The sequence below is a fragment of the Prosopis cineraria genome, unplaced genomic scaffold (assembly GCF_029017545.1).
Source record: "Prosopis cineraria cultivar Desert tree isolate PC_DT_omini unplaced genomic scaffold, ASM2901754v1 PC3, whole genome shotgun sequence".
Taxonomy (NCBI): Eukaryota; Viridiplantae; Streptophyta; class Magnoliopsida; order Fabales; family Fabaceae; genus Prosopis; species Prosopis cineraria.
Window position 1 is genome coordinate 4,306,285 of NW_026555334.1, and position 16,172 is coordinate 4,322,456.

At 29.6% G+C, this 16,172-nt stretch overlaps 1 protein-coding gene across 1 annotated transcript; it reads right to left on the minus strand.

Moving 5' to 3' along the window:
• Positions 1 to 1,339: 1,339 nt before the first annotated feature.
• LOC129304565 (stearoyl-[acyl-carrier-protein] 9-desaturase 6, chloroplastic-like) lies at positions 1,340 to 3,179 on the minus strand. The gene is made up of 2 exons (XM_054944264.1): positions 2,640 to 3,179; positions 1,340 to 1,894 (listed from the first exon to the last, which is right to left on the minus strand). Exons 1-2 carry the CDS (start codon positions 3,177 to 3,179, stop codon positions 1,340 to 1,342), a joined length of 1,095 nt encoding a protein of 364 aa, XP_054800239.1.
• Between the last annotated feature and the right edge of the window lie 12,993 nt (positions 3,180 to 16,172).

A 16,172-nucleotide genomic window follows, 5' to 3' on the forward strand; every position in this document is an offset into this window, starting at 1 on the left:
TGTAATATGCTATTAATTATCATGGTTACTATTGCTTTGAATTCAAGACTGGTTCGCGGTTTTTTGATGAATTTTTTTTTTCTTGCTACTGACCCTCTCTCTTCCTTTGACAAGTCCAGCCCAGCACACACTTACACTATTTAGAATCTGCATTGAAAAAATATCGAGAAATTCCTGATATTTGACAATTAAAAAATAGCATTCTCGTTTCACATGGCATTATTTAGAATTTTAAAGAGCACATTCATCTCCACACGCAATACATGCAATCATATATATTTTCTTGGCAAACTTACAAACAACATACTAACCATTAATAGTTTAAACTTATTTTTGGAAATCATATAACTACAAGCTAAGTCATTAATTAAGAATACTTGGTGTACCTTTTTCTCTCTAATCTCTTCAACTTGTTGCATTATACTTCTTCAATGTGGGTTCATTTATAGTCAACCAAATTTGTTTTCTTGATTTATTCCACCACGTGTCCACATTAATAAATTTGTTATCAGTATAGAATTATTGTTGTATCACTCCTTTATGAATTACTTCAAACTGAGTTCAAAGCTCATACACTAGTTGGTTAGAAGTATAAATCTTCATTAAAAAATATTATGAAATTCTTGATATTTGACTGTTAAAAAATAACACTCTCACTCAACATGACATTATTTAAAATTTATTTAGGATTAAAGAGTATTTTTGCCTCTCAATTATTCACTTAGGAGTGTTTAGTATTCTAAAATTACATGTAATTTAATTCTCCTTTTCAAAATTTGAAAATAGGACATTGGGCACTCCATTATTAAAAGGTTAATGTAGAAAGTTATAAAAAATGACTACAAAAATTATTAAAAAAAGACTTAAAAAGTTACACATAAATACCCTATAAAAAAATTAGTACGGATGAAGTCCCAAAAAAATTAGAAAATAATATTTATGAGACTTAATCAGTATTAGTTTTTTATAGGATATTTATTTGTAATTTTACATGTAATTTTTTATAATTTTTGATTTTTTTATAATTTTTTGAGTCAACTAACAATTAAAAACTTAAAATTAACTCAATGCATCATTTTTAATTGTTGAAAAGGAAAATTACATCAATACGTGAGTTTAAAATATCAAACACTCCTGAGCACATAATTGAAAGACAAAAATGCCCTTAAATCCATTTATTAAAAAGAGCATATTCATCTCCTACACACAATACAACCACATATATTTTGTTGGCAAACTTACAACAACATACTAATTAACCATTTATCACTTCAAATGCATATTCAAGATTCAAACTTAAAACCTCTGAGCTAACTCCCAATATAGTTAATTTATTATTTCAAATAGATATTTCCTTATTGAATATCCAGCTGACCTTGGCAAGGAGTGATTCTCTCTTATTGGTCCGCTCTAGAACCTTTCTAGTCCTAGGTGGCAGTCCACACACAAAATCCTGTGCATATTTACCTTCACTCGTCAAACCCTCCAACTTGTCTAGTTTCCACCGCTGGATTAAGAACTCCAAGATGCCAATGTAGTCATTGGCTGAGTATACTCCAAGCCGTTGAGCCGCAAGAGAGAAATGGTGGAACAAGTGTGGGTCTTGCCCATCGTACATTAGATGAGCTGGCATAGTGACTCTCTTGTGCATTACATCTCCAATAGCTATCATTGCTTCATTGGGGTCCACTTCTAGAAGCTTCTCCACAATCTTTGTGTAAGCTTTCTCGTGACGTTTCTCATCTGCAGCAATTGTGGCACATATGCGTGCAAGCACTGGATCGCCACCTTCCTTGGCTAAACGAGCTGTGTTGCCATGGGATATAGCGGTGGCTCGCTCTTGGAACGAAGTGTATACCAACCCCAAATATGGATTGCTAGCTAATCCCAGATCCTGCAATCATGCCAATTAATAATAATAATAATAATAATAATAATAATGTTCTTTTTGTAAACACAAAATTGTGGAAGGCCAGAAATATCACATCATCTATCCTATATCTATTAGACCAATTCAATCAAATAAAATATTACATGTCATTATTTTTAATAATTTTTTTTGAAAATAGAGTGTCATAATAATTTCTTGTATTTTCTTGCATTTTTTTTTGAATGCATGATTCAGATTTAATTGTTTTTTTAATTATTTTGTATCATAATATCATATAACCAGCATATTTCACAGCTGTACGTATACTGTTTTTAAAATTATATTTTATTAATTAAAGTTTTTATTTATTTTATTACAGTTATAAATCATGCAAGTTAGATTTTAATAGTTTAAAATTATTTGAATATTTTTTAAAATAATATTATAATAATTGTTTTGTAAATTCAATTAAATCCAAGCCATTCATTCGCTATTTAAGGGTAGAGATGGCGTAAGAAGAAGAAAAGGAGGAAGAGGGATGAGAAGATCTACATTTGAAAGACAAAATACAAGAAATTAAAATAATTTAAAGACAGTAAAATTACTTCTTAAGACAAACATGCATGCTTACTATTATTGTATCGCCAAAACAATAAAAGACTAGTTGAAACATGATTGATAATTAATTAATTTCAAAGGATTGAATTAAAAAAATGGTAAGAATTATAAATTCTTGGTGTATGAGAAGAATACATTTGAAATAACTCACCGTGCCATTTCCAATCAGGTACTGAATGGTTTTCTCGATCATAAGCATATCAACTCTGCCAGACAAATAGAGATAAGTTCTAAGCAAATCGCCATGTCTATTCTCCTCAGCACTCCAAGATCGGGTCCAAACAGCCCAAGGGCTTTGGCTTGATCCACTCTTGTCCCTCACTCCATCCGCATTGCTTAGCAAGGTTTGGTACAGTGGCAAACCTTCCTCCGTTATCATATCACCCACCAATACTACAAAGTACTCGTCGGACAGCCCGACTGTCCGATCACGTAGCTCCTTTATTTGATCAGTAAATACATTAGAGGCTCCTAGTCCTGATGAGTCGGGCAAGAAGTCCTGTGGCTGCCAACTTTCTTCCACTGGCTTGAGAAGTGGAAGAACTTGCTTTGAAACCCAGCCCTCCAATGACTTGAAAACTTCAATCTTCTCTGGAGGCAATGAGTAGTTCTTTTTTGTTTTCAAAGGTGAATAATGAGATGGTTTGGGGACCATGGAGGCATGGGCAATGAAGAGAGAAGAGGCTTGCATGGCTGGCGAGTTTGGTTTAGTGTGTGTTAACTTGTGGCTGTGGATATTGTGGAAGGAAACTACAATTTGTAGCAAGAGTTGTTTTGGTATATACACATATAAGTATAAGAAGCCGATTTTGTTACTAGTAGATAATATCTCCTTCAATATACTGGAAGTAATTGATAGATCTCTCCTAACTAAATTATTACATACACAATAGCTAGAGTTCAAACCTCCTGACTACTTACTTAAATAATGAAAATATTTATCGCTCATGCCAAATTTAATTGATTCAAGTGAGTTTGTTCTAGTGTGTATTTGTGGATGTGCAGAGAAAGGAAATTAATCCAATTTATATTAAGAGTGTGATAGCTGGGAAAATTAATGTGGTATACCAGAAAAAGTTAATTTTTGTATATATATTCTTTAATGCTTTGAACCACATATAGATCCTCTCATAACTTTCTTGTACAGTGTGGGGGCCGGGGTTTTCAGCTTTTTAATCTAATAGTTTCTTTTGAAAGTTCAGTTTTGGAGGAAAGAGCAGCATAGACTGTTCAAAGGTTATTGGAACCTTTTGCCATAGAAATTATTGGGCATAAAGAAGGATATGATGCTTTGAGATGCTTTTTTTTTTGTTTGATAAAAATGATTAATAATATATTTAAAAAAAGAAAGTTAGAATACAGTGCGTCTAAAAATGGCTTGATTTATTTTCCCAAAATAAAAAAAAGGATAGAAAGTAGAAGTTAATTTCAGATTAATTATAATTGACTTCAGATGTATTACTATTTCTATATTATGATCTATTTTCCGAAAAGCATAATTTCATTTTTTTTAATTTTATTACAGAATCATTTATTCTTAAGATGGCTTGATTTCTCGGCTTCTTCAGGAATATGAGTTCATAGGTATCTACTGCTATTTTTTTTTCTCAAGAATTGCTGCCTATATGTTAAAAATAAATAAAAAAATGTTGTAACGGTTCACGCGTGAGAGTGTTTGCATTAGGCAGGACAACATTTTACAACATTAATTAATAATTAATAAATGTTATAAAAATGAAAAAAATAAGCATTACACGATTTTTTATTTTATAGTAGTGAATGTTTATAAATAAACATCCGTTACATAAAAAAATGACAAATTATTAGGTTCTTTTTGGAGGCTTTCTAACACTAAATTTGAAATATAAGCTTTATATAAAAGATTTTTTTTATCCCCTCTCACTCTTTCACTCCCTCTCATCCTAATATTGAAAAACATAATTATATTTAATTCAAATCTATTAATTTTATAATAATTATTAAATAAAATTGGTCATTTCCCTGATAAAACTTCTAAGTAATGAATTCTATTCCGTTACACTCCATCTCATTATATCTCATTTCATTTTATTAATTAATGATCATTCCTTTAATTTTTACACTCATTTCATCGTATACTCTTAAATATACCATAAATATTTATCTCTATTCATTTCACTTGTTTTTTTTAATTTTTAAAATTTTCAAGTTGATTCTGTACGCTTTTGCCCGACGGGTCGATCTGATTTTTTAAACAATGTTCAACATGCTTTATTTAATGAGGATAAGCAAAATTGGAAAGAAAAAAAAATCAGACATATAACCACCTTTTTTATGCTTGATCAGTTGACTGATACTAATTTTCACTCCATTTAATATTATAAGACATTTTTAATTAAATTATATTTCATAATAAGTTAATTAATTATTTTTAAAATTATACAATGGTTTTATATTTATCCTTATTAAATATAGTGTTTCAGTTAGAAAAACTTATTAATTATGTCCCTAATTAAAAGTATTTTTTAAAAAAACCTTATCAATTGCATCTTGAAAGATCTAAAATGTTTTATATTTTTGAATATTTTCTAAAAAAAATGCCTTATTTTTTTAAATAAGGAAAGGATTTAATAATAGAGGAAGCAATACCCAAATGCATGCTCTCATCCTACCAATGTCATTCAATAGACAATTTCAATCTTAATAGCATTGGATCATCGTATATACTCTCTCCAATCTTTATTATAAAACATTTCTAATTACCTCTCACTGGAATTAAGAAGAGGTAGTTAAGTTATTAATTTTGTTTGAGAATAGAATAAACTTTGAATAATTCAACTCCTAGTTAGATAAAAAGAAATTTTAAATTTACATATACTTATCTCATAGTTAATAAATTTCAAATGGAGGTAATATTAAAAAAATAATTAATACTCTATCAAATGTCGGATATTAAACATAAAAAAAATTATGAAACGCACCTCATACTTAAAAAAACGTGAAAGAATGCGCCTGTAGTCCCAATTAAAATATTAGTTGGCGGTGCCTGGCTAGCTAGCTAACAATATTTAGGAAGATGACGTACGAGCGATTGCGGACAAGGGCAATTTTGATGCCAATTAAAATGACACCTAATGTTAGTGACCCGCGTGAATTTCAATGTTCGCTGGATCAACACTACTGGTTTGGTTTTAGTAGCTAGTTAGCTGCCCTTTGTGTATCCAATTTTTTTTTTTAAATCATAATAAAATCCCTCTCAATTAGTTCTTGCAGCTTGTCTTGGAGTCAAAGCATCTAAAGAACCATGGCATGCGAGGCTTGATCCATTTTACAAGACTGTGTTCAGCACATTTTAGCCAAATATTCTCTTCCTTACTTCGTTTATGCATCATCTTCTTTTATTTTTGCTTGTAACACATCCAAAAGCCATGTACTCCCTATCCCCCTTCCTCCCATTGTTCCCTTGCTCCTTTATTTCTTGTTTTATGGGGTCCGGCCCTCATTTTTTTTTCATAAGGTTTATAGGTATTATGTTTCCTTTGCTGATGACTATACCAATATGCTCTGATGAACTCAAGACTGGTTTGCAGTGTTTGTTGAAAAATATTTTTCTTGCTACTAAACCTTTTTCTTCCTTTGACAAGTCTAGCCCAACACACACTTATGCTATTTAGAATCTTCATTATAAAAAAATATCGATGACGTTATTTAGAATTTTAAAGAGCATATTCATCTCTACACACAATACATGCAACCATATATATTTTCTTGGCAAACTTACAACAACATACTAACCATTAATAATTTATACTTATTTTTGGAAATCATACAACTACAAGCTAGGTTATTAATTAAGAATACTTGGTGTACCTTTTCTCTCTAATCTTGTCAACTTGTTGCATTATACTTTTTCAATGTGGGTTCATTTATAGTCAACCAAACTTGCATTCTTGGTTTATTCCTGTTGAGAGTTAAATATAGATTATGGTTTTTGTGTTTAGTTTATTGGGCTTGTGCTGTACTTCATGTTTGGCCCATGCGTGATATGTATTTGTTTACTTCCTTTCTTGTTTTGTTGCGTGGCCTTACCTATATAAGTCTAGCTTATAGTCCAGGTTGATATAGAGAACGATGGGCATCAGGTCCCGTGATTTGTATTAAACAGCCCATTGTGGCTCATTCAGTAATATGAGCATTATTCAGATTTAGATATTTAGCATTCTAAAAATTCCACCACTTGTCCATATTAATAAATTTGTATTTAGTATTTAAATTATTGTTGATCTCCGTCAGGGGCGGACCCAAGTGAGTTTAAAGGGGGCCACGGCTGAAAGCTCCCCACGGCCCATTCCCAACTTGACCGACTTTAGGTATGCAGCAAAGACTGGATTGTTATGTTTAATAAGGTTTTGAACTTTAATTTGGTTCCCCTCCCAATTAAAAAAATTACTTTAACCAATGCACGTTCGAAAAAGTTGGCAAGAGCCACTATTGACATTTCTTAAGGTGAAAGTTCGAACCCTTGAGAGTAATAGACGTAATAATTAAAACGACCTCAAAGAAATCATTCCATTGGTATTTGTAACCATTGTAAAATCTCCAACATGGGGGTCCAAATTTAGTTTGGGGCGGCAATGAATCCAAGATACCTCAAGATATCGGGCTGTCTAGTACCCAAAAAAAAAAATACTTTAATATACCCCACCCATGCACATCACATACATATGTACATGCATAAATACACACACACATACACACATAATATTATTTTGTTAATACACTATAATAGATATTATTCCTTCCAATTCATAATATAAGGTATTTTTCAGAAGTTTTATTTAGTAAAAAAAACATAAGACACATTATTTAGTCTTAATAATTTTATTAAATATTCTTATTTCATTTATTATTTCTTTTGAAAAAAATGGTCCGTTAAAATTTTAATTGTTATATAATATAAGACATTTAATGAGAGTAATAATAAGGTTTACAGTAATAATATGTACAAATTTTTAGAATAATAAAGTTTTAACTAAATTTTTTAAATCATGAGGTGACTATCAATGTCTATATTGTGGAGAAGGTATAAAATAAGTTTATTAAAAAAACTTGAATAACTTTATTTTTTATTCTTTAAATTGCATATAGTATTTATCACATGTATGTTAAATATATCAAAAAGTTAAATTAATGTTTTATAAAACTTAAAGATTTATCCTAATCCTTTTTTGACCAATATCCTAATCTTTTATTTAAATTATCAATTAACAGAAAAATATAAAATTACATTATAAATATAAACTTCTTACATATTTTTTATATTTCTTAAAACTAATATATTAAATATATGATTTTAATTTAAATATTTTAATTTTTTTATAATTATAGATAATTATTATCTTACGTTTAGATAGTAAGATTATTTTTAAAAAATTTAAAAATATAGACCAACAAATATTACTTTTAAAAATCCCCCACCCCCCAAAATGTGAATGTAGGTTCCGCCCCTATATTCCTTGATGCATTACTTCAAACTTATAGTTCGAAACTCATACACTAATTGGTCATGAGTAGTATAAATCTTCATTAAAAATTATCTAGAAATTTCGAATATTTGACTATTGCAAAATAGCATTTTCTTTCCACATGACATTATTTAGAATTTATTTAGGATTAAAGAGCATTTTTATCTCTAAACTATTTTGATAGAGGATGCAAAAGCAAAATCATGTTAGTTTAGGGATAGAATTCTGAAATACAATAAAAATACAAGAACAAAAAAAAATGAACGATATTTATGAAGAAAATAAAGAAAGAAATGAAAAAAAATTAAAGGGATAATGATCAAGGAGAAGATTCTCTAGAGCACTTATTTCTTGGAACCTCAACCCTTCGAAAACACTACAAGAGTTGATTTTGCTCTTGATCACGTCTGTTTCTCACACGGGATGCCACCATAATGTACTAAGACTCATAAGAATTATAAATTCTAAAATGAATAATTTTATTTAACTTCTTTGTTGAAACATATGTTTTGATAATTACAAAACTAAGAGAAGAGGTATGTGTTATTTGTGCAAAAAATCAGATTTGACCTCTGGTCATATTTTTTATTATTTATCTCACTACATAGATCATTTTAATGAGAAACATATCTCATTTGAAAATAGACTCTAACAGCTTTTTAGTGATAGTTTACTTATTTAAAATGAAGTTTTATTGAGAAAGATATGAATTTTAGAAGTCGAGTATTGAGATATTGATTTTGCATAGCATTTAGAGTTGACCTTTATTCACTCTTTTAATCATATCTCAAAAGTTACATTGACTTTAAGTGTAAAAATTCTTTTATTGAAAACTAGACTTCAAGAAATTTTCAACGATATATAGTTTGTTAGATTTAGAGTTGTATCAAGAGAGCTATAACCTTATAAATTTCTATGCAGTGGAACCCTTCAAATCACGCGTGAATGAAAGAGGGACACACGTGTGAAATGTCCTCAAAATGCTTTAGCGTGCAATTCAAGCATAAATTACTTTCCATGCATGCGTGAAACATCACCCAGAAGCCTTATTTTCACTCAATAGCTTATATGATCCAATTTAAGCGTGAATCACTATTGTCCATATGTGATTTGTCACCTATGCAATATCACATGACGTTTCAAGTGTGATTTGTCATGTTTCAAGCAAGATTTGTCACTTGTGCTTGTGAAATTGCTATTTCACACATGAATGAGTTTTTTTTCACACGTGAAATGTCACCAATAACTATAATCACTGTGTAACGGCTATAAACATTCATATTATGTCTCCAACACTTATTTCATTTCATAAGCTATAAATATAACACTCCAAACTTATCTTAGCAAGTGATTTAAGCTCAAAAATCATCAAACTATAAAATTCATTTTCATATTATTCTTATTATATGAAAATCATTGTTCTTGAGCTAATATCTTCTATATCTTCATCATTTGAGTATTACAGCTTCATTATACTCATCATTGATCTTAGAGAGAGTTTTGACTGAGTAATTCACATATTCAAAATCATTGTAAAGGTGAGGAAGATATTTTCCTTGTAATCAAGAGAGGTTGTCCTCTTAGGAAAAGAAGCTCACTAGTAAAGTGAGTTGCTATAAAGGCTTACGAGTGACAGAATTAAACTTATGGTTGTACTGAGGTGGCAAGCATCTACTTAAACTTGTGTTATAGTGAAGAAATCTTAGGTGACTTCTTAGGGACTGGACCTAGGCTCAAGTAATGAAGCTAAACCAGGATAAATCATAGTTTGTACTCTCTCTTCCCTTATCACTTTATATTTCCAGCAACCTTAGTTAATGCTATATATTAGTATATAAAATTAAATTTGATATATCTACATGCTCTTACTTAAAATTTCACTTAGAAATTAATTTTACACATACTGAGCTTGTGAAAATTACTTTAACATTCTTACAATAAGAGTTTAGAACTTGAATTTACTCAAACTCTCCCTTACACGTAGTTTTATTGAAAAAGGTTTTCAAAGAATTAAAAATTTCTTAAATACCCAAGTTACCCTCCTCTTGGGTGTGTTGCCATACCCAACATTCTCTTCCTTTTTACAAGAGGGAGCAAGCCTAATATATATAGGCTTATAACAAAGACTATTTACTAAAATTAAAACCTTAATTTCATAATAATAAAAAGGGAATAAAAATAATATAAAATAAAGGAGAAAATATTTAGCCATAAAATTTAGGAGATGTGATCCTAAAATTATGGGATTATAAAAATTAAAAAATAATATAATTAATCCTAATATTTGACTAAACTCAAAATAGGAAACTATGACTAGTCTTGCTCTTTAAAAAAGAAAGTCAAGTCAAAGGACCACCAAATTAGGAAACAATTAAGGAGACAATTAAGGGATCATAAAGGACTCAAAATCATGCCACCCTTGACCTCTTCACCAGGGTTTCATACCTCCTTACTTGCAAAAGGCTCTACTTGTAGTCTTCTTTACATTAGGCTTGGGTTTACACCTTTCAAGCTTAACTCTTCATGGATTTAGATCGTAAGTACATTATACATGCTTAGATACTTTCCTTTGGGCTTGAAAGGTGTGCTCCAATGTTCTCCAAGCTCTTGGACTTTCTTGTACAAGATTGAACAAGACTTGCTTCACGACTTTAGTTCAAGCTTTTATTATTGGGCCTCCAACATATTGTAAAGGGTCCTTAGGCATCTTGAATTAGAAGTGTTGGGCTCCTTGCTCCTTGCCTTTGACTCCTTTCATACCGCATGCTCATGCTTGTCATCCTCAAGCTTCATTGCCATGTCATCCATGCCATGGGGTCTATCATTCCCTCCCAGTTGGAAAGGATTTGTCCTCAAATCTATAGAATCATGTAAAGATAAATCCAAAACATTGAATGCGACATTAACATTGACATAAGAGCTAGGAAAATCAATCTTATAAGCATTATTATTGATTCTTTCCAAAACTTAGAAAGATCCATCTCCTCAAGCTTAAAGTTTGGATTTCCTTTGACTAGGAAGTCTCTCTTTCCTTAAATGTAACTAAACCCAATTTTCGAGCTCAAAGATCATATGTTTCTTGCCTTTATTGAGTTGCTTGGCATATTGCTCATTCTTTTGCTCTATGTTTTCTCCAACCTTAGCATGTAGTCCTGCACAAACTCATCTTTTCTCTTGCCATCAATATTAGCACGCTCAAAAAAGGCAAAGATAAAACATCAATAGGAGACAATGGATTGAAACCATAAACAATTTCAAATAAAGAATAAGAAGTAGAAGAATGAACAGCCTTATTATAAGCAAATTCAATATGAGGTAAACAGTTCACTCAATTCTTCAAATTCTTTTAAATTATCACTCTTAGCAATGTTGTCATAATTCTGTTGGCAATAGTAGAGAAAAGTAACTTAGTTGCCAATTTATGCCATAGGGTATATCAGAAATGACTAAGAAACTTCACATCCTTGTCACTCACAATAGTCTTAGGTAAACCATGGAAACAAACAATCTCCTTAAAGAATAAGTCATCATTGTTAACAGCATCATTCGTTTTAGCACAAACAATAAAGTGTGTCATTTTAGAGAATATATCAACAACAACAAATATGGAATTTTTGTCTACAGAAGATTTAGGCAATTCAATTACAAAATCTATAGAGATATGTTCCCAAGGGTGAGAGGGGACAGGTAAAGGAGAGTAAAGTTTATAAGGTTGAACCTTAAATTTTACTTGTCTACATTTAATGCATTTATCACAAACATATATGACATCTTTCCGCATATGAAGCCAAAAGAAATGATCAAACAAAATAGTCAAAGTTTTCTCTATACCGAAGTATCCTATCAAACTACCACCATGTGCTTCCTTAGTAAGGAACTCATGCATAAAACAAATAGGAATGCACAATTTATTTTTCTTAAAAAGAAATCCATCAAATATAAAGCAATTTCTAGATCCATGACTTTCACAAGATTTTCAAATATTTTCAAAAGCAAAATCAAATTTATAAAGATCTTTTAGAATCTCGAAGTCAAGTAATTGAGCATGCAAATAGCAAAGTAGTTATACCTCCTAAATAGGGCATCGGTAACGACATTTTTTTCCTTGCTTATGCTTAATCACATAACTAAAGGTCTCAATAAACTCCATCCAACTAGCATGTCTCTTGTTCATGATTAGAATGATTAGAATGAATGATGAATTACTTAAGCCATAAATAGTGTTGCCACATTTTGAAGACCCTCTTTAGAGCATAGAGCTCTTTATCATATGTGAAATAATTTAAAGCCACACCATGTAGCTTTTCATTGAAGTAAGATATGGGCTTAGAATGCTGCATTAAAATAGCACTTATACCAATCCCAAAAGCATCACATTGAATTTTAAATGCTTTATAAAAATTAGACAAAACAAGTAAAGGGAGATTAGTCAATTTATCATTTAGGGTTTGGAAAGCTCTTTCTTTGTGTAACATCCTAATCCTTAGATAATAAATAAATTGTGAAATTTAAATTTTTGTTGAGTATTCAAAATTAAGAATTCATATTGTTTTGAGGTTTAGAATAAATAAATTTATATTCTAGGTTATTTAGAGTTAATCACATATCTAGGTATTCAAATATGAATTAAATTTAGGCTAAGAATCATACAAAAGATATTTATTTAAATTATAATGTAATTAATATATATATATATATAAAAAGGAAAGTCAAGCCACCGAAAAGTGGTTAGGAATTTTTGCTTCCTTAGTTTGAAATTGCTCCCTTAGTTTGAAAAAAAATAATAATAATAATAATAATAATAATAATAATAATAATAATAATAATAAAATGACTGTAGGACCCACGTCTTATTATAAATACCCTCCTTCCCTTCTCATTTTTTCACACAGTTTTCTTCCTCTCTTTTTTCTTTCCATTTCAACTTTTACACAGCATTATTTATTTTATTCAGGTAAGGTTATAAATTTTTAGATTATTCAGGTGTGGAAAATGAATTTTATATTTCAAGGTCTCTTCATAAATATTTTTTACTTATTTAGAACTATCTAACAGTAGTATTATTTTGATGTATAAAGAAAATTTTTTGATTAGAATTTTTCTATAGGATAGTTACTATGAGATTATGATGATTGAAAAATAAATGTTAAGATTGCTGGAGGTATAATAAATATTATAGAATATTTCTTTGAGGTTAAAACTTAGATTTGAGAATCTGAGTTAAATTCTACACCTATATAATTGAGTTTATGTTAGATCTGAGATATTGGGATATGTTTCTAATTATTAGATATATATTTAAATATAAATAAATTTTTTTGAGGCTATGAAATGATGATTTGAGGCTTGAGGGTAATTTTTAAATTTTTAATTTATTTTTGGACGAATTTTTGGAAAACAAATTGATGAAATTTTGATATTATGATTGATTTAAGACCTAGGTATAGTCTATTGAGGTATGAGAATTTCATAAAGGAATTTAGAAAATTAAATGAGGCACTAAGTTTGAATTAGTGTTAATATCTAAATTAGGCCTAAACTTTCTAACTCTTTAAATTAGAATTATTTATTAATTCAATATAAAATTAACATTTAATATTATGAAATTAATATTATACATATATTATTAAATAATTGTGTAGAGTGTGTTGTCCAAGAGAGTGGTGAAAGAAGTGTTGTGCAGGGGAATATGTTGTCCAAGATACGAGATAACCATTATTAATATATGATAGTATATGTGTGTGTGGTTAATTGTGTATTTGTTTTGTTATTTGAAAAATATTGATTTTTTGTTGAGAAATATTATATATGAATATTTTCGTTCGAAAATAATTGCTAAGTGGCTTAAATTTATATTATGACTATTTTGTGAATATTGACATTGCTGAAAACATGAGATAAATTGTCTGGTTGATATAAAAATCTGCTAAATGATTTTTGTTCTATTGTTATAAATGCATGACTGGTCGGAGTATATTGAAAATTGTTCAGTGAGAATTTTTATATGGTTGAGTTACCATGTGATAAGCTCTCATTGAAACCATTATGTGACTTGTAGGTTGGTTCAACTCACCTTTGGCTGGGTGACTTGACGTCCGAGCAGGGTGTGAGGAGGAATATAAAGTGTAGTTACGCTAATTAAATAATTGTTTGGATTGTTGTTTTATTTGCCTACTTAGCAATCGCATGATTAACTGCTTCATGTACAATATTACATATTAATATTTGGTTATTTGGACTTTTAAGTCTTATTCCTCGTGGTTATTAAATTTTTAGGAGCGAGTTCGATCGAAGAGTACTTGAGGCATAATTCAATGTATGAGACACAGTTTTCTAATTTAGCCTCTTTATTTTCATTAATGACATATATTATGCCAACCTAGGATGGATATATATATATATATATATATTGAGCATGTGGAATTTATTTATAAATTATTGTATTTCATATGCCAAGAGAATGTTGTCTATCTCTCGTGGCCCTGGGTATTTGTGAAGTAAAATTTCGATCAAGTATGCCCCTATATGATAGTTTTTGGTGGTAACTATTGTTTGAAAAAGTATAATTGGGCCCAAGTTGGGTATTTATAGTAGAAGCATAGTTTTTGAATTGTTGCTTATGTGACCATGATTTTGAAATTATAACAGGGTGTACACTTGAAATATTTAATAACTATTTCTCTTAATTACTATGGTAAAGTAAATTTATTATATTTGAATTTTTATAACATGATAGACCCTTTTTATCATGGTAGACTATTTATGAAATGTTTTTATAACTCTTTTTTTCCTATCATGGTAACAGTTTAAAATTATTAAAATAGTTTATCAAACTATTAACTTGCGAAAAAAATAAGTGTTAAAATTTAGTGTATTACACTTTGCATCTCACCTCATGTGAAATTCACATTCTTCTTAACAAGTTCATCAAGAAGGGCAGCAATGGTAGAGAAATTTTTAACAAATCTCCTATAAAAGTTTGCTAAGCCATGGAAGCTTCTCACTTCGCTTGCATTTTTAGGGGTTGGCCATTCACAAATATTTTTAACTTTCTCCTTATCCACACGGATTTTTTATAATCCAACAATAAATTCCAAAAAAGATAACAAAGTTTATGCAAAAAAACACTTTTAAAAATTAGTATATAGCTTAGATTTTTTCAAAGTATCAAACACAGTTTTAAGGTTATTCACGTGATCAATCAAAGACTTACTCACTGTACCCATCAAATTCAGCAATTTGGCTTTCATCAAAGTCAAGGAAAAAAAAAAAAAGGTAATCATTTTCTTGATAATGGTTAGATATTTTTTGTGTGGGCATTGTCATTCTCATCTGACGCGTAGTTTAAATCCAAGTTTCCTACCTTTGCCAGGCTTGATCTGCATTGTTAATGGGCTTTTTTAAGTTCTGGTTGCATTTTATTTCATCAGCATCAATATTGTTATTTATGTCGCTAGGTAGGCGGTAGCTCGATCACACACAGAATTTCCCTCATCATAATCTGAAATTGTTTATTAACTTATATTAATTGTATAAATAAAATTTCCTGTATTAGTATATCATATGTTTTTTATTATGATTTTTTTGATGAAAAATATTGTGTATTTAAATTATCAAAACATTTAAAATTAAATATGAAGTTGGCATGAGAAAAATAAATGTTTATTTTTTAAAAAAATTAAACCTACATGAATGTTTCTGGTAACAAATTCTCTCATAAGGTACCCAAAAAAGGCTCCCGTAGGGTAGGCTTATGCCATAAATGCTATTGTAGGCCTACTATATGGTAGTGTTTCTTTATATAAAAAGAAAATATTATTCAAGAACCACCCATGATATGTAATATTAATCCAGAATCAAAAAAATTATGAAAGATCACTATAACATCAGGGGATTGATTTGAAAATAAATTTAGACAGGAAAAGAATGTAATACCTCTATCCTTTTTTAATTAACAAGAGTTATTTATGAATTAACAAGTATCTATTTATATTTAACAAGAAACTATTAGCTAATTGACAAGTTCAAGAATATGAAAGAATTTGATTGTGAGAAGGAATAATTGTAGATCATGCTTCAATAAATAACTATTTGTTAATTAACATGTATCGATTCGCTTTTAATAAGAAATTGTTCGCTAGTTGACAAGTTCAGTAAACTAAAAGAATTTGGTTATAGGA

Bases quoted from the DNA above. Each gene is read 5' to 3' on its own strand.
- LOC129304565 (XM_054944264.1), bottom strand. From the start codon at position 3,179: ATGCAAGCCTCTTCTCTCTTCATTGCCCATGCCTCCATGGTCCCCAAA. The intron at 1,895-2,639 runs GTGAGTTATTTC...GCATGATTGCAG, and splicing joins ACCTGATTGGAAATGGCACG to GATCTGGGATTAGCTAGCAA.